The 21,207-nt window shown below is 41.1% G+C and overlaps 4 protein-coding genes across 4 annotated transcripts; 2 read left to right on the forward strand and 2 right to left on the reverse strand.

Moving 5' to 3' along the window:
* Positions 1-379: 379 nt before the first annotated feature.
* LOC138611560 (CCN family member 1-like) lies at positions 380-4,063 on the forward strand. The gene is made up of 5 exons (XM_069684736.1): positions 380-496; positions 2,175-2,388; positions 2,468-2,800; positions 2,916-3,121; positions 3,236-4,063. The coding sequence occupies exons 1-5, from the start codon at positions 380-382 to the stop codon at positions 3,536-3,538; spliced, it is 1,173 nt and encodes a 390-aa protein (XP_069540837.1). The 3' UTR covers positions 3,539-4,063.
* A 3,446-nt stretch (positions 4,064-7,509) lies between these two features.
* LOC138612238 (outer dense fiber protein 2-like) lies at positions 7,510-14,029 on the reverse strand. The gene is made up of 16 exons (XM_069685555.1): positions 13,866-14,029; positions 13,634-13,757; positions 13,399-13,530; positions 13,173-13,247; positions 12,777-12,848; positions 12,584-12,700; positions 12,002-12,187; positions 11,795-11,904; positions 11,569-11,704; positions 11,232-11,342; positions 9,500-9,604; positions 8,926-9,084; positions 8,406-8,506; positions 8,158-8,320; positions 7,787-7,912; positions 7,510-7,680 (listed from the first exon to the last, which is right to left on the reverse strand). Exons 1-16 carry the CDS (start codon positions 14,027-14,029, stop codon positions 7,510-7,512), a joined length of 2,052 nt encoding a protein of 683 aa, XP_069541656.1.
* A 615-nt stretch (positions 14,030-14,644) lies between these two features.
* ift22 (intraflagellar transport 22 homolog (Chlamydomonas)) lies at positions 14,645-16,906 on the forward strand. The gene is made up of 5 exons (XM_069684683.1): positions 14,645-14,880; positions 15,739-15,821; positions 15,989-16,075; positions 16,221-16,423; positions 16,510-16,906. The coding sequence occupies exons 1-5, from the start codon at positions 14,842-14,844 to the stop codon at positions 16,656-16,658; spliced, it is 561 nt and encodes a 186-aa protein (XP_069540784.1). The 5' UTR covers positions 14,645-14,841; the 3' UTR covers positions 16,659-16,906.
* A 33-nt stretch (positions 16,907-16,939) lies between these two features.
* LOC138611521 (ATP synthase subunit g, mitochondrial-like) lies at positions 16,940-18,435 on the reverse strand. The gene is made up of 3 exons (XM_069684684.1): positions 18,330-18,435; positions 17,833-17,993; positions 16,940-17,136 (listed from the first exon to the last, which is right to left on the reverse strand). The coding sequence occupies exons 1-3, from the start codon at positions 18,379-18,381 to the stop codon at positions 17,038-17,040; spliced, it is 312 nt and encodes a 103-aa protein (XP_069540785.1). The 5' UTR covers positions 18,382-18,435; the 3' UTR covers positions 16,940-17,037.
* Between the last annotated feature and the right edge of the window lie 2,772 nt (positions 18,436-21,207).

Consider the following 21,207-nt stretch of genomic DNA (forward strand, 5'->3'; position numbering starts at 1 on the left):
GCCTTCATTTTTCCGAGAGAAATTAAAGTGTCGGTCCTGAGAGTGTGTTGTAAGTAATTCCACATGTTTGGAGCACAAATATTCTCACAGGGCTCGTCTACAGAATACATAACAAAAGAAAGTTGCATGTTTGAATGCAATGTAATGCGGCGTCAACTGTGTGATTAATTTAACACTTAAGAAATCCATCCATCCATCCATCCATTATCTATACCGCTTATCCTGTTCAGGGTTGTAAGGGGCTAGAGCTGATCCCAGCTGTCATTGGGCGAGAGGCGGGGAACATCCTGGGCTGATCGCCAGTCAATCACAGGGCTGACACACAGAGACAGGCTCACATCTACAGGCAGTTTGAGAGTCACCGATGAACCTAGCGAGCATGTCTTTGGACTGTGGGAGGAAGCCGGAGTACCTGGAGAAAAACCAACACATGCATGGGGAGAACATGCAAACTCCACATGGGGAGGCCGAGATTCGAACCAGGAACTTTCTAGCTGTGAGGTGACAGCACTAACCACTGCAACACCACTGCACTGTGCAGCCCTAAATTAGAAGAGTTAAAAGGATCAGCAGCAGAAATACTTATGCAAATAAACGGCCTGTTAAACAACTAACGTGTATACATGAATAAATGTCTCTTGTAAATATGAGAACATTACAGACCACTGAGAGATTTTCATATCCATCGATATCTAAGTATCAAACTATGAAAGAAGATTTGAAGTTGTTCTTAAACAAGCGTTCTTTGAACATTCGCACCAGCTGTGCAGCACATCATGACGTGAGCGAGGAGGCACCCCAACACTCTCACAGTTTATAGCAGAGAGAAAATGTCTGTATATAGTATAAGATCATGTGTGGAGGGAAAAGTTTCCACTCCAGACCGCAGCAGTCAGCGATTTCCAGACATGAGCGACTGCACGGGGCTTGCTCCTGTCGGCTCTTCATCTGCCTGAGCTGGCACAGACCCAAACTGGCCCTTGTAACCTCAGTTAGATAAGAAGGCGGCTGTGCCAGTCTGCCCCGCTCAGCCTCTAGTTCTCACAGGTTATAATGAAAGGAAAGGCATGTCTTCCCTGATATCTCGCATTGTCCTTTGATGTGGATTGAAGAGGATGCTTTTATCCTGGCAGCTATTTCAAAGAAACCTTCAATGTTCATCCTGAGAGGAATGTTGCTCCAGGCGTCGCTCAAGTTTTAGTCTCTCTTTCTTCTTTTCTTTTTGGTGTGTTTCTCATTCAGACCAAACAAAGGATTTCTTAGGGTCCAAGCATTCCAAGAGGCTCTTGTCTCCTTTTCGAAATATTAAAGCCAAACAAACCGTAATCCTTCCACACCTTTAAAAGTGACAGACGGGAATTTCATGTGTGACTTTTAACACCAGGAAGGGTTAGAAAGTACAAACACCGTCCACAGGCAGAGTGCAGCAGTCTAAACATCGCTTCATCCCAGATAGACGTTCAGTTGCTCGTAGAAATATGTAGCTTCTCTTCAATATTTATGTCAGAACTTGTGGCGCCCCGATGTTGAATCCTTTTGCAGGGCTGCTCTTACATGCACGGGGCTGATGATGACATATTTCAGGTTTCATGTCTAAATGTGCCCTTTTTTTTTGTCCTTTACATAACCACATATCACAAGTAGTGTCTGTTCCTTTGTCCCATTTTAAACAGGTCTCATTGTCTCATTGTTGTACAGTTATAAAGCCATTACCTACCGTTTTATTGCATGACAATACTAATGTTTTAGAAGCATTACTTTAGGTTCAACTTCATGATTATATAAAGGACATGATAATTAAAGCCCTGAGAGAATGGAAGTTAGACAGACTGGGTGGTTCTTGGTTGGCTGCGTGAGAGTAGATGAGAGCAGGGGAGGTGGGGGGACTTCTTATGGGCTTATGGGAGGACGCGTGTAGAAGCATTCCTCTCATAGTTTCGGGACACCTCTTCAGCCTGCGCATACGTCAGATCTGCCCGAGTGTATAAAAGGAGATGGGGACTCCAAAAAGAGGAGAGCGAGGAGAGATTGTTTGACTCAGGAAACTCCAACTTCTGAAGATGTGGGCAGCCTGTGTGTTTTGGATCCTGTGCCTGAAACTGGTGAGGAAATCTGTTCAATCGTAAGTCGCTTGTTGAAAAATCTGAAATGTCTAATGTGGTGTGTTATTTAAGGTGTCAGCCTCATGCCCGAAGGACTGCCGGTGCCCCCCGGACGCCCCCACATGTGCAGCAGGAGTCGGTCTCGTGCCGGACGGCTGTGGATGCTGTAAAGTTTGTGCACAGCAGCTGTTTGAAGACTGCAGCAGGACTCAGCCGTGTGACCACACAAAGGGACTGGAGTGCAACTTTGGAGGAGGATACAACTCTGCTAAAGGCATCTGTAGAGGTACGATGACTCTCTCCTTATCAAAATTTACTCACTTTCTCAGCTTTATTTCTCATTGCAAACATTTTCTCCAAAACAGCCAAATCAGACGGAAGAACGTGCGAGTACAACAACAAGATTTACCAGAACGGGGAGATCTTCCGCCCAAACTGCAAACACCAGTGCACATGCATGGACGGAGCTGTTGGATGCGTCTCCCTCTGCCCGCATGAGCTCACGCTGCCCAAACGGGGCTGTGCGAAGCCCAGGAGGGTGAAAGTCCCGGGACGCTGCTGCGAACAACTCATCTGCCCCGAGGAAACAAAGACAGAGAGCTCTGCGGGAAGGAAGCACAGGAAAAAGTACAGACTTCAGTCCACAGAGGAGAATGAGTTGGCTCCTGTGTGGAGAGGAGAATCAAAGTCTTTAGCTGGTGAGCACTTTAACATTCTGTCCTTTAAGGAAACAAGTGTATAAAAAGGAGACATATATCAGGAAATACATATTATTTAAACTCCTTTGAACCTTATTTTATTCTCTCTGTGCAGCTTTCAGGAGTCACCCAGTGGGCCACATGTTTGCCAGAGGAGTCAAGTGTGTGTCTCAAACCACAGCTTGGTCACCCTGCTCCAAATCCTGTGGCACAGGAGTGTCCACTAGGATGACAAACAACAACACCCACTGCAGACTGGTGAAAGAGACTGGGCTTTGTGAAGTCCGCCCATGCAATCAAATTACTCTCACCAGATTGAAGGTACAGTCTGCACTGTAAAGTCTTTATTTGTAGCAACTTTCAGTTTATGCAGTAAAGTAAGATCCAAAAATTAGACGTACCTTTTTGATGTTTTCAATGTCTTCTCTCCAACAGAAAGGTCAGAAGTGTATCCCCACAGAAAAGGCCAGACATCCACTCAGATTGTCCCACGCAGGCTGCCGTAGCCTGAAGAAGTTCCAGCCGAGGTACTGTGGGTCCTGCTCAGACGGGCGATGCTGCGCGCCTCATCGAACCCGGACATCTCCCGTCCGGTTCCGGTGCAAAAGCGGAGAGATCATCAGCAGGACGGTGATGATGATTGAGTCGTGTAAGTGTGAGCGGAACTGCTCGCAGGGCAACAAAAGGACAGACACGCCCGTCAGACTTTTTAATGACGTCCACAAACTGAAAACATGAAGTGTTGACTTTGAGGCTGCGTACGTCTGTAGGATGTTCCTTGAATATATTTTTGCTTCATAACATTGGAGCCTTGCAGTTTGCTTCTTTTTGAAGCTCTTTGAATCTACTTTAACCAAAATGTGTTCTTCACTTTCATTTCATACCAACACTCAACATATTTAAGCCTCTCATGACAAGACAACATGAAATGACTATGGCAGCTACTTAAAGCTCCTGTGAGGAGTTTTTCACTGGTTATGAAACAGACTGAAATTATTTCTGATTACTCTATATGACCTACAAAAGCAAACCAGACCATCAGCGACATTATTGATTATTTCTATAGTTATCTTCGCAACTGCGGGCGGGGGGTAGTTGTCAGACAAAGCAATTAACTGCACGCTGCCTTTGTTTACATTTTCCAGGGCAATAATTTAAAGTGAGTGATACATGTGACTGTTAGAGAAAGCAGGATGAGATAACCAGACGTCCACGGTTGGCTCCAATTGTAAATCTTGATTTTCCTCGCTGACGGTCGCTTTCCTTTTTAGACTGTTTGTTTCTTTTTCTTTGGATTTTCACTTATTTTTGAAGTTGTATCTGTAGTCATCGAACTTTTCTTTGTTTGTTCAGCCATAGTAGATTACTGTTTACTCGCAACACTTGCAGAGAGCGGAAAAGCAGCCGCTTAGCTCCGCCTACCCTCTCTGGCAGACCAACCACTGCTGGCTGATGGAAAATGCGTCACTAACTGGGCGCCGCTTGTGATTTTTTCCACGAAAGTCGCCACAGAAACCCAGTCTGTAATACTGCAAATGCAAAGGCTTTCATCAGTGGGCCATAGGCTCAATCACCATTGTGTTGCCTCATTCGGCGATAGATAGTGACTTAACAGACATTTATTTAAATGAAAATCTTCTATGTTATCACTTTAAACATGTACAGGACAAAATCAGCAAAGAGATTAGAGGTACAGCTTTGTCCACAGGGGGCGCCAAAATCAACACAAACTGAAAGCTCCTCACAGCAGCTTTAATCAGTCATCACATGTCGCAATGTTTCTGTCGATTTACTGTACTGACTTACTTTATTTATATTTGATACTTCACCTCATGTATTATTAGACTTCCGTATGATATATTGTACAATATTAGGTGGAGATCCTGCTCTGTACACTTGTTTGTTAAATGTTTGAATATGACCAAATTTATGTTTGATTTTTAACAAATAAACACATAAAACGATGTAGTTTTCTAATCATTTAATTTAAGAAAAAAAATGAAAATGTTCTCGAGGGGTCTGTTGTAACACTTTTCAGTAGGAAATGAGCTATACTGTTTCAACCGCATCTGGCTGAGCAACTTCTGAGAGGACCTGCATGTCACATGATAGTTTAAGGAACGGGTGTAAGGTTAACCTCAGAGGGGTTTTCCTGCTGTTGGACAGATGCTGGGTGAAAGTTATAGGGAACAAGAGAACAATCTAAACTTTCCACAGGGAGATGTTACATGCAGAACAGAGGAAAATCTCTGATGTATAATCATATTATCATTATCTTCCTTCCTACAAAGTTTAGTTTGCAGTTAGCCAACTGGTTATCTTTTTAAATCTATACAGCAGTGAAGCAGCGGTAACTTTATGATAAGTGGTCCAGTAAATCAAAGAGCAAGACGAATGGGTCAACAAACTGATATAAGTCTAATAAGCTCAGGGTGTGTCCATCATGGTCCTAGATTGTGATATCATCGAGCTGTCACATGTAGACTTGTTTTCCAGCAAACAGCAGAGACAAGCAAATTCCCCCTGAGCACGATCAGTAGAGTTACATAAAAGGGCAGGAGCAAAGAGCACGAGCAAGAAAAAAAGGAAAAGCAGGGGTACTGACGCACGCACAGATGAAATGCTTCCATCCCCTTGACGGAGAGCACAATAGAGCTTTGTCTCGGTGAACTTGAGAGCTCACCCAGAGGGAGTCTGTCCACATCAGAGCCTGGACGCAGGTCTGGACTCACAGGGTAGTTTATTACCATAGATACAGAAGGGGAACCGCAAGAAACAACAGAACAAGTTCAGTTTCTGTAATCATGCTGCAGCAGATACCTGCCATCTCCGTTTAATTACAAAAGCACGAGAGCAGACCAGCAGCACAGTTTAAAGTGGTTTGGAAGTATCCCAGAGGTGCATGTATCTCAGTTATTAGGTTTGAACCCCTGCAGGCGTCAGCTTCACATTAGACAGCCGAACAATTGATCTGCAGCATCGTTGATCCCAGTCCAGCTGAGAATCAGAACATAAACACATTAAATATAATCATCACACAGTTTCTATCATCGCTTCAAATACGGACACGTTAGTTTCCAGCATCAGCAGGATAACAGTGGAATGAGATCATGAGAAGATCTTTGTGTTGATAATTTACCATCATGTGAGTCAGTCGCAGGAGAAGAACTATACATGGTTTGAATATGGAAGCATATCTAATGTTTAAATAGAGCGCTATGAAACACATTATTCTACCAGGTAAACTTGACATGACATTTAGTTTTCAAACACTACTTGCATTCTGTATATATTACCGACATGAATATGTGTATGTACGGCTCAAAGGATTGGGGGAAAGGTTACTTTGATCTGGAGCCAGCTGCACAAAAATAGACCCAGTCTTAAACTTGGGAACTCAAAGGTCAATAGGACAAGACAGACAACCAAGAGCACGAAGCAATCTGGGTAAAACAGACACTCGTCAAAGGGCAGAAGATGGCAAACGAAACAGTTCCACCTAGTGGCACATTTGCTCCAGTAGTCTTTTGTTGATAAAATACTTTAGACCAGTGGTTCCCAACCTGGGGTCCGGGCCCCCCTTAGGGCCCGATCAGACAGAACGCGTTTTAGCAGCTGGGGGGGGCTTTTTTGTCATTGTTTTCAGTGAGAGGGACGCTTTTTGCGCGCTGCTTTTGCTTTGCAGAGCGCCGCGCTTTTTTCTGCTCTGTGCGCCTCGCGTTTTTGAGGAAATGCTCTGAGCGCCTCGAGTTGAAGAAACCTCAACTCAAAGCAGAAAAGCGCCCGACGTCATGGGCGTTTTTTCTCATTGTCCAATCAGATGAAAGGAGAGGCGAGCCTTCTGTCAGTTTACAATGTAACGGTTAGGTTAATGACAGCTAATGATTCGGTGGTTGCCTTAACAGTAGGGAAAAAAAGCCGCCCCCAGCTGCTAAAACGCGCTGTCTGATCGGGTGTTTACTTCCACAAAAAAGGCAGTGCGGTGCGCCTCGTGTTTTACAGCCTGCAAAGCGCGTTCTGTCTGATCGGGGGCGCCAATGATCACTGGGGGTGTGCGATACTTTGTCTGCGCTGAGATTGTCAAGGTTAGATTTTTTGTACTAGATATTTAACTATTTAAAAATATAAGGTTGGGAACCACTGCTTTAGACTATGACATATCAGAGTACAAAAAAATGCTGTTTCAATTATTCTGAGCTCAGTGAAACATCTTCAGGTTGGTTTGTTTAATGGGACAAATGACCCAAAACTTAAAGGAACTCTATTTAAAGTGATAAAAAGCAAATTTGTTACATCAAGTAGGTCTTTTTGTTACTTAAAATAAGTAACTCTTAAATAGTCTTATCAGAGCCCTATACTTACTCGACAACCTAAGAGAAGTCCAAAGTTTACACAAGTCAAGTTTTATGTAACTGGCTCCTTGTCATATGGGAAAACACAGTAGCACCAAAGGTCCTGGGACATGAGCTAAAAACAAGCCCCAAAACCTCTCACAGCAGCAGCAGATATCCCTGACATCTGGAAAAACAAAGCCCCAGATTTCCAGCTGAATGTCGAAGTAGAAATGCAACGATAACCTAAATTCATGAAATATACAGTCAGTTTCCCTATTCTCTAAAATTCTTGGCTACGTTCATTTTACATAGAACTTATTGCTGTAAACAACCAATAAATAAAAGCAAATATTAAAAAGCTAAGAGATAAATTCATCATTTTAGAAAATATGATGAACTAAAAGTTGTTTGCAGTCCCTCATCGAACATCGTCGTGTAAGAGTTTTTCAGAAAGTCCACATAGTTCTGGATGCTTTGCTTGTGGCTCTCTGATTGGTCGAGGCTGAGCTGCAGGTCCTTCAGACGCACCTCAAACTGTTTCTCTGCCTAAAGATGAGGATAGATACGAAAAGTTATTTACTCAACACCAACATCTGAGCTTGTTCCTCGAGATTTGTTTGAATTATGTGATGAAGAAAAGCAGAACACTCACTGTGGTCTTTTTCTGGCGAAGAAGCCGCAGCTCGTTATCCCGTCTGCTCTTCTCGGCTTCCAGCTCCAGGATTTTAGTCTGCAGGGCCTCCTCTCTGGAAACAGCCCGGCCCTTTACCTTACTGACCTGGACAAGTGGAGAAGGAAGATACATCACTACCTGTGTGCCAGATCTAAGTAGTAGGAATACTCTATATAAGGCTTCAGCTACTGGATGAATAGGCACGATTGTGAGAACAGATTTGCCTTTAAATGTTAGATCATAAAAAATGTTCATGCTCTTAAAAATCTGCTTATAAAAAATATGACAGCACTAGATACGTTGTCATTGTTATTTGTCTCAGGTGTCATCGGCCTGTCTCCGAGCTGTACCTGTTGTTTGACGTCTGACAGAGCCGCCTCCAGCTGCCGGCTGAGCGCCTGACACTCTGACGAGCGCTGATCCAGCTGATGGTTACTGTAGCCGAGAGCTTCCTCCTGAGCTGCAAGCCTCCGAACCAGCTCCAGGTTGTCCTGCTGCAGCTTCTCCATCTGCCTTTAAACACACGTCGAACTGCTGATATTGTCTCGCTCAGAAAAACATTCAGCATCTAGAGAACAGACACAAGCTGATGTCTTACTTTTGGACAGAGCTCACTCTCTCTTGAAGTTGCAAATTGGCCTCATGTATGGACTTTTTCATCTCTGCAGATGATGTCAGCAGTGTTGTCTGACTCTCCATCTGTGTGTGTCAAATGTAAAATTCAGAATCAGCTGCACAAGTCAATGAAGCAGAAGTGTCACATCGCATGCAAAACTGCACACAGTAAACAGGTCATTTAACGCTATTTGCCACAAATGAGCAAACACAAAACGGGCAGTTTACAAGGTAACTATTCATTATCATCAGTAGAAACATGTTGATGATAGAGAAGGACTCACACCCCACAAAACACAGCAACAACAACGAATGGGTCTTTTAGTAAGTGTGGTTTTATCCTAACTGATTCCACTGCAACCAAACCATCACAGCAGCACCAAAGACCAGACGACTCGACAGACACATGGGGATGTACTACCACCTACTCCCACCTAGTGGTGACGTGTAGGAAAATGACAACATTTGACATTCTCTGACAGCCACAGCTCACGTTCGCACACCTTAACCTGCAGTTGCCTAATGGACTCTGACTTTTCTGAGCACTTCCTCTCCGAGCGTCGCAGGTTCTCCTGGCACTCGAAGAGACTCTGCTCAGCCGAGCTCAGTAACTCGGGGTAGGACTTCAGCTCCTCCACACGCCCCTGCAGCTCCTGCCTCACCTGGGCTCCAGAGGACGGCAGAGGGAGTTGTGCGTTGGGAATAGACATAATATCAGTCTAAAGATTTACCACACCTTTCAAAGCAATGCTCTAAGATGTGTGTAAGATGGAGGAAAGATGCATCTTTAAACAGAGCTTTGGTTGTTGTTAGATGAGGTGTTTGCTGCCAAGAATTACAGTAGGATGTTAGCAGAGCCAGGGGCAACAAATGTTAAAGAAGAAACATCTGACAGCACTCTGGTTATCTAACAGCAGGATAGCAGAACTGCAGAACAACAGTACTGTCAGAATTTGTTATAAAAAGAACAACCTCACTCACCTAAAACATAAACTACATTATCACATATACTTACAGGGATTCGTTGTGCATATAAAAGAGGCAGAACAAACTTCATATTGTATGGCGAGAGCTTACCATCTCAACTTCTGTATCTTTCCCATCTCGCGCCTTCTCTAACTCTCTTAAAGCATTTGCATATTTGATCTTCAGATCCTCTGTCTCAGCTTGAAGCTCTGCAGACTGGAAATGAAAAACAGTATATTAAAGCCTTCTCTGTCCTTCCCTACAACCTCTTTCAATCCAAATCCTTCAATTAGCAATCTCTAACAGAAAATGCATTGACGTAGTTGAAAGAATACTATGATCATAATCTTCTCTGTAAAGATAGGGTAAGGTTTATTTATATAGCACGTTTCACACACAAAGGTAACTCAATGTGCTTTACACAAATAAAAGAGACATCCAAGGTAAGAGCATAGTGGATTAACGCGGCTTCTCCATGTTTAGTTTGGACTCTGGGCTGTACTGGCTGACGTGAGTCAACAGATCAAAGGTTCACTTCATACATTTAAAAATATATATATTCTGAAGTATATTCTGGGCCTATATTCAGTTTCGATCAGTGACTAGGGATGCACGATATTATTGGCACGTTATCGGTATCGGCCGATATTGGCTTAAAAATGAAATATCAGATATCGGCCAACACGCCGATATTCGCTGATATAATTAATTCGATAAAATAATGGGCTTCTGCATACTTGATTAAATGCCCGACCTCGGGGCAATGTCCCCGGCGCGAAGAAGACCTGCGCGGTGCAGCGTGATGACGTCACGTGTGTCTACCTGCAGCATGAGAGAGTTAAAAGCCAAAATGTCCGTGGTGTGGAAGTTTTTCAAAGTGTCTGAAATAGACAGCAAAACTGCTATTAGCAATGACTGCTCAGCTTCGGTGATGCGAGGAGGAGCCAAGGCAAAGTCTTTCAACACTACAAACTTGATTAACCATCTCCATTACACTCCACCATTTTACTGTACGCTAATTCCAATACAGAAGAGAGTTGGTGATCTCTGCAATTAGGTGTGCGGGAAAAAAATATCGGCATCGGTAATCGGCGAAATGAGTTGTAAAATATCGGCATATCGGATATCGGCAAAAAATCCAATATCGTGCATCCCTATCCGTGACATTTTAAAATCTATTCAACTGGAAGCCAGTGCAGAGATTATGCAGAGTAATGTGCTCCATATTTTTTAGTCCTGGTCAGAATTCTAGCAGCAGCTTTCTGAATGAGCTGCAGCTGTTTCATGGTCTTTTTAGAAAGTCTGGAAAAAGACCAGTGCAGTAATCAACCCTGCTGGAGATTAAAGCATGGACGAGCCTCTCTTGGTCTTTTTGGGACACAAACCGCCCAATTCTGGCAATATTTTTTTAATTGATAAAATGCTGTTTAGGAGATTGCTTTGATATAGTTAACAAAGGTGAGTCTTGGAGTCTATGAGCATGCCAAGATTACGGACTTGGTCTTAAGCACTATTAAAACACTGATTTGTGACTGCGTCAAGGCACTCAGACAGGAACAAGCCGAAATAAGAAATAGAAAACTTTAAGAAAAGCAAAAGAAAGATAACTTCTTTACACTGTAGGAAGAAAGGATAAGTGGAATAACAATTGCCTGGAGTCCAAACACAACAGTTTGTAGTCTTTGTGTGTGACATACATGGATATGGTTAAAGGAGGGTTTATTTGTGTAGATGCTCTTTAAGAACAAAATGTTTGCGTATCAGGAGTCTTTGTTGACTGCAGAAAGAATTCAATCTTAAAGTTAAAATAAAAAGGTAAAGAGCAAAATGAGCAGAAGTCAACCTGAGACCGGCACTGTTCGACTTGATGTTTCCTCTCCTGGGACACGATCTTCTCTTCTATCAGCGCAGACTCAGAATCAGCCAGCTGCTGCTCCAACTGAGCAACTAATGCCTGAAATCACACCAATATCAACATGATTTTAGGAGCAGAAATAATAATCTGAGAGACAAAGAATGTTTACAACTTTATTTTTAATATGGCGGACGTGCATAAAGATTAAAGAATTGAACAAATGTCCACTTCTAGAGTCCTTCATCTGTCAGCTGCCTGCAGGAGTAGTGTTTTTTTCGTCCTTTTACAGTAATGAGTCCTGTGTGCAAGCTGTTTGCCAACATACCTTGAGTGTTGCATTATTGACGCCGAGGTCTCCATTTTCAGCGCTGAGTTTTTCAACACGTTGCATCACAACTTCATTAGCTGCGTTGAGCTCATCCCTCTCTCTCTGCAGCCTCGCTGTCAGGTCTGCAATGTGACTTATTGATAACACACATTTAAAATTCATTAGTGAAAATTGATCACCATAATAAAAAGGGGTGGTGTATACGAGAGAAGAAATTACCAACCTTTTTAACAACTCTACATGAATGACGAGTTTGTCGTTCTCATCCGTCATCTGCTCCTTTTGTGTTCTCCTGGAGTCTCTTTCAGAGCGGGCGTTTGCCAGCTGAGCATCCTGAAGCACAAGCAGAAGAGGAAAGTCAAAGATTCTGAACTGACTGCGTATAGAAAAGGCATATTTTTTTAAATCAAAATGAACTCTGATTCCATACCTTTTCCTTTAATTGTTCGTAGCATTTCTCAATGGCGGCTTCAAATCTCTCAGCTCTCAGTTTCTGTGCTCTGGTGGCTTTCTTTAGAGACTCTTTGTCTTGTGCTGCTTTCTCAGTCAAAGGGGTGATGGAGGCTTTCAGATCATCTATCTCCATCTTTTGCTGTGTCAGGGTTCTCTCCAAAGTCTGGAGGAAACAAAACGTCACAAAAGAAACTCTTTAAAATTGTGCATATGCTTAAAAGTATCTTGAAGATCACCATTTTGTTCACTTTTTGAGATAGGCTGTGATTGCTTTCTTTCCCCTCACTGATGGTCTCTTTGTTTTTTTGATGTTTGTCTTCATCCGAACATCAGATTTGTTTCCATTTCTTTGGTATTTGCACCTTTTAAAAAAAATGTCTCAGCACAGATCTAATGCTGTCCCCACTGACATAAAGCTTAAAGAAATGCAAGGGCTTTCATTAGGGACAATCACCATTGTGTTTCCTCATAGGCAATGAATGCTGACTTAAAAGACATTAACTATAATGACTGTAAAGCGGTTGTCTGGAGAACAATATCCTGATAAAGTCATTTTTACCCGTAGCTGCACAGTCAGCCGATTGTTTTCTGCTTCCTTGTTGCGCAGCTGCCCCTGCAGGTGAGCGCGAGTCACCTCCACTGACTTGGTCATGAGAACTGCACTCTTCATGTTCTCCTGTGAAGAGCATGATAGACACTTAAAATGCACATCACAGACTCTGCGAGTAAATCTATATGAAAACTTAGCTGACCTGCTCTTCTCGCCGCTGATCCATTAGTTCCTCGACTCTTCTCTCTGTCTCGCTCAAGTCTCTTTTTAAATGCTGTAGGAGAAAAAATGTGTGTTTCTTATGCAATAAAAGTGAATTCAGTCTCAAATGATGGATGCCTTTATGTAATATCCTTCAGTTATCACATTAATTTAGAACCAAATGTGGCTACGTTTAGTGACCAGCTTTGACATTAATTCAGCCCGTTGCTAAAATTCAAACCAAAATACGGTAGATTAAATGCACCCACGCGTTAACCCATTTCACAGACTAAATCTTAAACCAGGTTGCCACATTAAAAGCAAAAAGCTGAATTTGCTTAGACTTTAATTTAATTTTCTCCCTTAGTCACTGAATAAAAAGTAAATAAACAGTCACCTCTTTTTCGCTCTCTGCCTGTGAGATCTTCTTCAATAAAATGTCAATTTGGTTGTTGGCACTAGTTCGTTGTACCTACATGGAAAGACATGAGTTATTTAATTCAAGTTTACACATTTTCACAGTGCGTTTGCAGTGCTAATATAGATCTATGGCAGCTTATCCTGAGCAATATACAGGGTAGATATACAGGTACAATATACAGGGTAGAAGTGTCGTAACCAACCTCTGTGTCTTGGAGCTGTTTCAGTTTCTGTCGAACAGACTTATTTATTCGTCTAAAATCCTCCAACTTCTCCAGCAAAAGTCCTCTCTGCCTTGTAATTCTGCGTTTATCAATGGCAGACTGTCTTGAATCCTTGATTAAAAGAGAAAAAAAAAGTGCCATGAATGTCAACATTATTTTTTAGTAGAAGTACATTGTTTTGGGGTTCAACACAAGGGGATTGAAACAAACATACAGCGAATTCATCTTCCATGGCATCTTTAAAAGACACGAGCTGTATGGCAGCAGAGTTGGCAGCAGCTTCTGCATCCGTTAATATTTTCAGGAAATGGCTTTTTCCATCAGCAAATTCCGCATGACTAAAATAAAAACAAGAAGGAAATGCTTTAATCAGTCAGGCCATAGCTGCTGTGGGGATGTTTATCCCTTCAGATTAGGCTGTATGTTTATGCATCCCAGGACCTCACCAGCTGATGTCAGCCTCTGGGGTTCTTGCTTGGAGACTGCTATGTGCTCTTTCCCTTCTCCCCAGCTCACGAGAGGTAGCTAGATCAGCACAGCTAAGAGTGACATCCTCCCTGATAGAGCTGAAACCAAGGGGGGGACTCTGGGGTTCATCCTCTGGAGACATACCTTTTAATACTGACAAAACAACATACAAATAAAGTTGATTTGAACATACAGAAGAGGCAGGAAATTATTTCATACTAACATGGCTTTTAAAATTAGCTTAGTTACAGTGCATAGCCCAGCGTGCACATTACTATTTTGGAGAGTAAGTCTAGGTTGACAGGAAAGCTAACTAAGCTTACTCCATAGCAACAGACAGTGGACAGTACCAGCTTAAGTGGCTACTTAGCTTTTCGTTACACTAAACGCAGCAACAATCCGTTAAATCTACCAAGAAAACAATTGACATTTACATAATAGGTAATATAACTAACAAATTAAAATTCTATACAAACAAAGCCCTTGAAAATGTCAACATTACTCACGCTTTCTCCTTGTGTCGGTTGCAAACAACGCTATTCAAAACTGAAGAGCCCACCTCTTAGAAGATCAAACCGGATTGGTCAGCTGTGATGCGACGTAATGACGCTAACTTCCTTACTCATTGCTTATTGGTTCCCAAGGGCAGATTGGGCGGGACGATATTTGATTACACTCGCGATCAACCAATGAAAAGAAGAAAGTAAAGCGCTTGGTTGAAACCATAGGAACAGAAAGGAAGTTTACTGCCACGGTATCTAAGTGTAACATTAAATGACGAAGCGTAATTACATTTTGTATACATTTGATTGTTTAAATCCAAACTAAACATAGCACCGTACACATATATACTCAGTGGGTTTACGTTTTTTTTGTGGCGTAGCGACAGTTTGCTAGGTTGTCTTCAGTTGAAGTTAGCTAGTCGGCTAATGCTCGACTTCGGTTTGAGTGGAAATGTTCAAAGCAAAGATTCTCCTTATTGGTCCCAATGAGGTAAGTAAAAGCATGGATTTATATGGATAAATGCATTGCCCACACTGCAATGTTTTTACTGTCATATGTCGATAGTTGGCAAGAAACAGTGAAAGCGTCTCATCTTTTATGTGCTTATTCCACATTACGTTAGCTTATTTCTCTTTCCACACTTGATGCTCACAAATTGATGTGGTACAATGTCAAGGTAACGTTTATCCTACTTATGCATTACTTAATGTGAGAAGTTCCGCATTATGCTAACACATACTTATACTCAACTACAATCCAGAGGGAAATATTGTACTTTTAATTTCACTTCATTTATATGGCAGCTTTAAAGGTGAATACTTTACATAAACAACCAACGTATGATTTAAATACATTGTTGCAGATTTAACAGCTAACAGTAAGCCTCCACCTAAAGTTGCTACAGCCTTAAAATTGCTTACATCTTATGTCTTTAGTAAAATTAAAGATCTAGTGAAATAATACATAGTACTTTAAGATGCAATTCTACCTGCTTTATGCTTCTCTTTTATATTAATTCTATACTTAGTGTGTCTTGCATGGTCTTCTTTTTATACTTTTTTCATTGAAGGAAAAACACAGCTGTAACTGATAACATGTTTGTTGACAGTATATAATTAAAAAGTCCCAGTAGGCCTCGCAAACATAATACCAGAGAATTGCAACTGGAACATGTGGATGAAATGCATTGCTGCCTGTTATTAGAACAACCTGTAATCTACCTGCTACAACTAATCCAAATATCAGTAAAATTACAGAATTTTTTGGCTTTTGTCAGAGCATTAATTGATAATTGATAAGCATGTTTGTGCATTGATGTGATCAAAAAAACATCTGTCTGTTTTTCAGAGTGGGAAAACTGTTCTTGCAAATTTCCTGTCACAGACATCAGACAATGTGGAAGTTGAATACAGTCCTACTCAAGGAGTAAGGTAAGTCAACTTTTACCCTACTGTTTTCCACATTGCACAGACGCTTAACCCAAACTAGTAAATTCCTGAGATGGAAATACCTTGATCAAAGAAGCTGGTTCTAAATTTAGTGTAAAATCAATTGAATTATGTAACGATGATCAAAGTCAAGTGTTTTCTTTTTCAAGGATACTGGAATTTGAATCAAAATTTGAAGGCAGTGGAGACAACAGGGTATGTGAAGTTGAACTTTGGGACTGTTCGGGAGACTTCAAGTAAGTTAAATTATCATTAACACATGTTTTAGTTATATAGGCTTGGATTTGCCCTTTCAGTTTTGTGATAAAATATTAAGAATCAGTTTCCTTTTTAGTCTCTGGTCCCAAGATACAGCGGTTACACAATATGTTCTCTGCGTAGATTTGAATCCTGCTGGCCTGCACTGATGAAGGATTCCAGTGGTGTCGTGATCGTTTTTAATCCAGATGTTCCGAGTCACCTCAAGGAAATAGAGACGTGGCATTCCATGTTCATCTCCTCTCAAAGTTTGCAGGACAGCCAGTGTCTGCTCATTGCTCACCACAAGCCTGGCAGTGGAGTAGAAGATGGACGTCTGCCTTTAGGTATTTCCACTGCAGGCCTTGCAAAGGTTTTGCATGGGTTATTATTAATATTACCCGGCTAACATGTTTATTTTCTTTTGATGCAGCTTCACATTTAAGCAGACTGCCGCTCATTCACTCCAACCTGGATGAGGAACCAGAGGATGTGAAGCTGGATTTCCAGAGATACCTGGTAAATGTTGTAAACACAATGTCAGAAAGTCGAGAGCGAGAGGAGATGTCTATCATTACATAGCAGCAAAATCTACAAAAACATGCAGCGCAGTTTGGAAAAACTCAGCATTCAGTGACATTCATGAACTATTCCCATATTTAAGTTATTAATCTTTGCTGTCACTCAGCTGTGCATGAAATCTTCTAAAACCACCTGCAAACTTTTCTACAGTTGGCCAGGTTCTTTCTATTGTTTCTTAAGTATTTTTTGTTTGTTCTGGTTTCTTATATTCTTTGTAAGACTGTTTTTTAAATAAAATATGAACTCACTCTTGGAAATTAATACTCAAGAGACACTACATCTCAATCCGTGACTATAGAAATCTGTTTATTTGAACATTTTAGTGCAAGTTGTTGCGAATGTATGAATTGGAAGTGCAAGAGGGAGAACAGCTAAATAATCAGACATCATATCCAATAATGCCTCCTTTGCCGATGCACTCTCCGATGTAGAACCACATCAGCACCTCAGTGGCCACCAGTCCATTCCTCAGTGCATCCTACAAAACAAATGAACAAACAATAATTCTAATTTCACACAAGAACATGTCTTTAATAGCAGCCTCTTGAATGAGGACCTCACTAGTCACAGACCACTCTCAGTACACACACAATCTAATATCATGTACTCAGGTCAGTTTCATGTATTACAGTGTATTCATGGTGAACCAAGTCTGTTATTGTTAGTATTTAACATCCTTTGAACAAATTGTCAGCCTTTTCTAGTCATTTTCCACTGTACGAAGTGAGATAGCACTAACTAAACCTTCACTAGTTTAGTTGTGTGGCCCACAGTTTATGTCTATAGTCCTCTGCAATTATTTAGTCATGTTGATTGTTTATGTAGTTAAATTTGACCATAAGCATGTTCTGTATGTAGCATGCACTACTGCAGGCACTTGGAAATGTTATTACTGCTTTGACTCAACCAACATACATAACTGTGACCTAATGATACATTAGATACACAAAAATCCTGATTTCAAATAATTAATTTAATTTAACTCAATAAGATGACACAATTGTTAAAAACGAAAATAAGTAGTTAAACTTTCCTGAGCCTTAGATGGCATATTCAAATAGTTTCCAAACAACCTAATTGATGTTACTTACCATATTAATGCAGGTGCACCCATTTTAGAATCAAACCAGTGAAGAATTAAAGTGAAGTAATTATTTAAGTTGTCAGGTCTCACCTTTACTGTGATTTGACGCAGGCGTCCTGCCTGGTAGCTCTTGATGAGTCCCGATGCGGCCTCTAAGGCTTTGGGGATCTCAGCAGGTGAAGGTGGGACAAGCTCCACGCGGGCATAGTGCCAGAAGGTCGCGAGACGGGGTTTGGAGTATGTGACAGCGGCTGTAAGTGATACAAACACAAACGTCATTTTAAGGGAAAAGCATCAGCTAAGGAGCAGCACATTCAAAAGCTATAAAGCCAGTTCGCCTTCAGTTCAACTAACCGTTCTCTAAGCACATACCTACCTAGGTGACCGTTTTGTAAAGAACACCTGTAGTAGTGGTTTTGGTTTATTCGTCTATTGACACCTGAGCTCGGAGTTACTGTACCAGAGGTCACTCTGAAGTTATGCAGCTGCTTGCAAGCTGTAACTACGTGGCCTAGCTAACGCTGTTTGGTTTATAAACAACCGTAGTTCATAATATGTAGAAAAAGAACAATAACGAGTAAACTTACCACCGACTAAAGTAGGTACTTTTGCAACGAGTTTCTGAACTGCCTGAGCCATGTTACAGAGCGCACTGGGCACCAGACAAAGGAAAGGGAAGTAGAAAAAAAAATGTCGTGACAAGGTGTCCGGTTCATTGATTTCAAAATAAAAGGCGTTAAGGGAAATTTGCGATTCACATATTGTATTTAAAAAGTAAAAGGTCTTGAAAGCCTTAAATAACAACTAGATTAAATTAATGAGGCGAATAATGGACTTTGTTTCTGTCGTGTACATGTAGCCATAGAGAAGCTAAATGACAAACCTCAGGTCCATTATCTCATCAAGCTTAGGAAGCAAATGAAAACCAATATATTTCTAAAGCCTCTTCAAACACAAAGGAAATTAACTTCAAAGTGCTCAAAAAGCAATAAAAAAAGTAGGGAAAGTAAAGTGAAGAAGGGAAACTAATTAAAGATTAAATTAAATCACAGGCAAAGGAGAAAGTGTGGGTTTTTTAATTTAACTATTTGTTCCCAGGTTTGGAACTAATGTACAATACGTTCTCTTACATGTGCAGAGGAAGCCACTAACACAATCTATATTTACAATGCAGCACATTTAAGGGTCTTTCAGAAGAATTATTTTATAACTAAGATTACTAATTAAGATATATAGGCCAAGTCCTCCAGTCTTTAATTTTCTTTCAACACAAGACTGTCCTGTCCTATGACATCAAAAGATATTCAAATCTGAAATGGCTCGAAAATATGGTTATTGAGGGATCTGTACTATTCTCTATGTGCACTGTGTAAAAGTGGGAGAAAGAAATGAATTAAAGGTGTGTACTTTGCGGTTATGACACGGATGACTAAATCATTACTCACTGTCCTCTGACTCACCCTGCAGCCCACATTAAACTAAAAACGGGTGCAGTAACAACATTAATGCAAGATGGAACTAATTTCAACAGGCAAACACACAGCGAGTGGTGCCATCTGAAAGATTTACAGCTTTAAAGATTCTGTCCATTTAAAGGTGTCTAATACATGCTCGAAAGCTTTGCCCCCTAAACGTACAACAAGAATATCTAAAAATTAGATGTAAACATTAGCTAGATAGCTAGGGCCGCAAAGAAGTATTTAGAAAAGAGAACAGGGCAGAAACAGGACTTAGAGCAGCTGTTCTGCTGTAGAGGACGTGAAGTGTAATTAGATTTTCAAAGGATAAGTCACTAGAGGGTGCTCTCTAATAGGTTACAGTACCAAGCAGAGCTAGAGAACAGGAAAGCGTGTTTGCCTGAAACTGGACTATCTTATCCTCTTAAAAAGCACAAGTTGAACAGTGGTTTATTCCACACAGAGTTTACCTGTAATTAAATGAGCTAAACAATTGCCTTGCCTTGCCTCAAGGGGAGTCCTCCATCTCCAAAGGCTCATTGCTCCAAACTCATGTTGCACACAATCACAGTCAGAACTTTATTTTGAGTTCAACTCAATTTGCCAAGGTTTCCAAAAATACCAAAAATGTCAGTTTGAATTATAGGGAAATGTCATGAAGAGAAAGACGGATCAAAAGGCATTTCGAGTTTTCCATTTCAAGTAGCAATGAAAATGTCACCTTGGATGTCAATCAGGGCAAGCGTGACAGCAGCACAAAGCATTCAGAGCACACGCAGAGGCAAAAATACAAACATGAGAAATTGTCAGAGAGTATGAAAAGAATGTGAAGCTAACTGTGATGCTATTTAAGAGTCACTTTAAGGGGGATGTTTTGTAACGCTGGGTATAAGTTACTGCTTATGTTGCTGTTGTTTTGCAGTTGTTTATTTAGGGAGGTGTGTGTAATTGGCTGAGAAGTAGTTCCGGCGGAGGGAAGAGGGAGTTAATGTTATAAAGCTATGTTCAGCGTCAGTTCTGCATTCTGGGAAGAATAAGACACATGTTGAGCGAATGAGCGCTAAGCGAGAAAAGCAGTTAGCCAACCTGTGTGTTGTTTTTACGGGGACACCTCAACCTCAGGTAAGCTGTTGCTGCGACAAGGAGATAAATCTGGGCTCTGTTGAGCTAGCAACGCACATCGCCTCTTCCTTGTTTTTCTTTACAAAAGTTTGGAATGCTAAAGCTAATCAGTAATTTACTGTTATACGCAGTACAAATCGCAATACCACCATAATTTTTCTGTCAAAATTAAGCTAGCAGGTAGTTAGCTTAGTTAAATATAAAGACTTGAAGCAGGTGAAAACAGCTAGCCCAGCTAAGATGGGAAAAATATGGGCATTAGAAGTTACAGCACCTTTCCCTTAAGTAGTACATCACATAATCCCAAGTAACTATAACTTGTAATACACAGTTTAAGTTGTGTTTAGGCTAGCTAGCTTAAGAGGTTCTGGTACAGGGATTTTGTTTATCTTTGGGCAGAGCCAGGCTGGCTGTCTTTTCATGACTTTAAGCTAAGCTAAGATAGTTGACTCCTAGCTTGTTTATAGTTTTATAGTTTTTGACCTCAAGTAATGCTATGTAAGTATAATTTTAAATGACATAATTGCAGTCCCACTTTGTTTGTCTCATGCAATTGCACGAGTACAGACATGCACACAATTTGGTGACGTGATACACATTTTAGCCAATCGTTTCACACTATTTCACTGACCTACAGGTGGCGGTAATGCACCTTAAAATGTAGCAATGCACCAGCAGAAAAACAATACAGAATATAAACATTCAAAGTAGAAAGGAGGTTGTAAGGTACACACAGAAAAGGTTTGTTGAGGACAGCCTGAGTTTGTTTACAAGAAAACTCCACAGACAGAGTGGTATCGATCTTCCCATCTAACTCTTGGCAAGAAACCAAATATGCAGAATTCCCGAATGTTGAACAAGACTTGTGAAGAATGTGAGCTGTCAC

Source organism: Semicossyphus pulcher, unplaced genomic scaffold (assembly GCF_022749685.1).
Source record: "Semicossyphus pulcher isolate SPU_LCO1_2020_fin unplaced genomic scaffold, fSemPul1.0.p SCAF_7, whole genome shotgun sequence".
In the NCBI taxonomy this organism is placed as follows: Eukaryota; Metazoa; Chordata; class Actinopteri; order Labriformes; family Labridae; genus Semicossyphus; species Semicossyphus pulcher.

What these genes read in the sequence shown, in the direction of transcription:
- LOC138612238 (XM_069685555.1), bottom strand. Translation starts at nt 14,029, where the DNA reads ATGTCTCCAGAGGATGAACCCCAGAGTCCCCCCCTTGGTTTCAGCTCT. An exon ending in CCAGAGGCTGACATCAGCTG is followed by an intron (nt 13,758 to 13,865) that starts GTGAGGTCCTGG and finishes TTTTTATTTTAG; the next exon opens with TCATGCGGAATTTGCTGATG. An exon ending in AGAGTGAGCTCTGTCCAAAA is followed by an intron (nt 8,321 to 8,405) that starts GTAAGACATCAG and finishes GTGTGTTTAAAG; the next exon opens with GCAGATGGAGAAGCTGCAGC.
- LOC138611521 (XM_069684684.1), bottom strand. Translation starts at nt 18,381, where the DNA reads ATGGCTCAGGCAGTTCAGAAACTCGTTGCAAAAGTACCTACTTTAGTC. An exon ending in AGTACCTACTTTAGTCGGTG is followed by an intron (nt 17,994 to 18,329) that starts GTAAGTTTACTC and finishes TATCACTTACAG; the next exon opens with CCGCTGTCACATACTCCAAA. An exon ending in TGCGTCAAATCACAGTAAAG is followed by an intron (nt 17,137 to 17,832) that starts GTGAGACCTGAC and finishes TTTGTTTTGTAG; the next exon opens with GATGCACTGAGGAATGGACT.
- ift22 (XM_069684683.1), top strand. Translation starts at nt 14,842, where the DNA reads ATGTTCAAAGCAAAGATTCTCCTTATTGGTCCCAATGAG. An exon ending in AGTCCTACTCAAGGAGTAAG is followed by an intron (nt 15,822 to 15,988) that starts GTAAGTCAACTT and finishes TTCTTTTTCAAG; the next exon opens with GATACTGGAATTTGAATCAA. An exon ending in AGATGGACGTCTGCCTTTAG is followed by an intron (nt 16,424 to 16,509) that starts GTATTTCCACTG and finishes CTTTTGATGCAG; the next exon opens with CTTCACATTTAAGCAGACTG.
- LOC138611560 (XM_069684736.1), top strand. Translation starts at nt 380, where the DNA reads ATGTCTTTGGACTGTGGGAGGAAGCCGGAGTACCTGGAGAAAAACCAA. An exon ending in GAACCAGGAACTTTCTAGCT is followed by an intron (nt 497 to 2,174) that starts GTGAGGTGACAG and finishes GTGTTATTTAAG; the next exon opens with GTGTCAGCCTCATGCCCGAA. An exon ending in TGCTAAAGGCATCTGTAGAG is followed by an intron (nt 2,389 to 2,467) that starts GTACGATGACTC and finishes TCTCCAAAACAG; the next exon opens with CCAAATCAGACGGAAGAACG.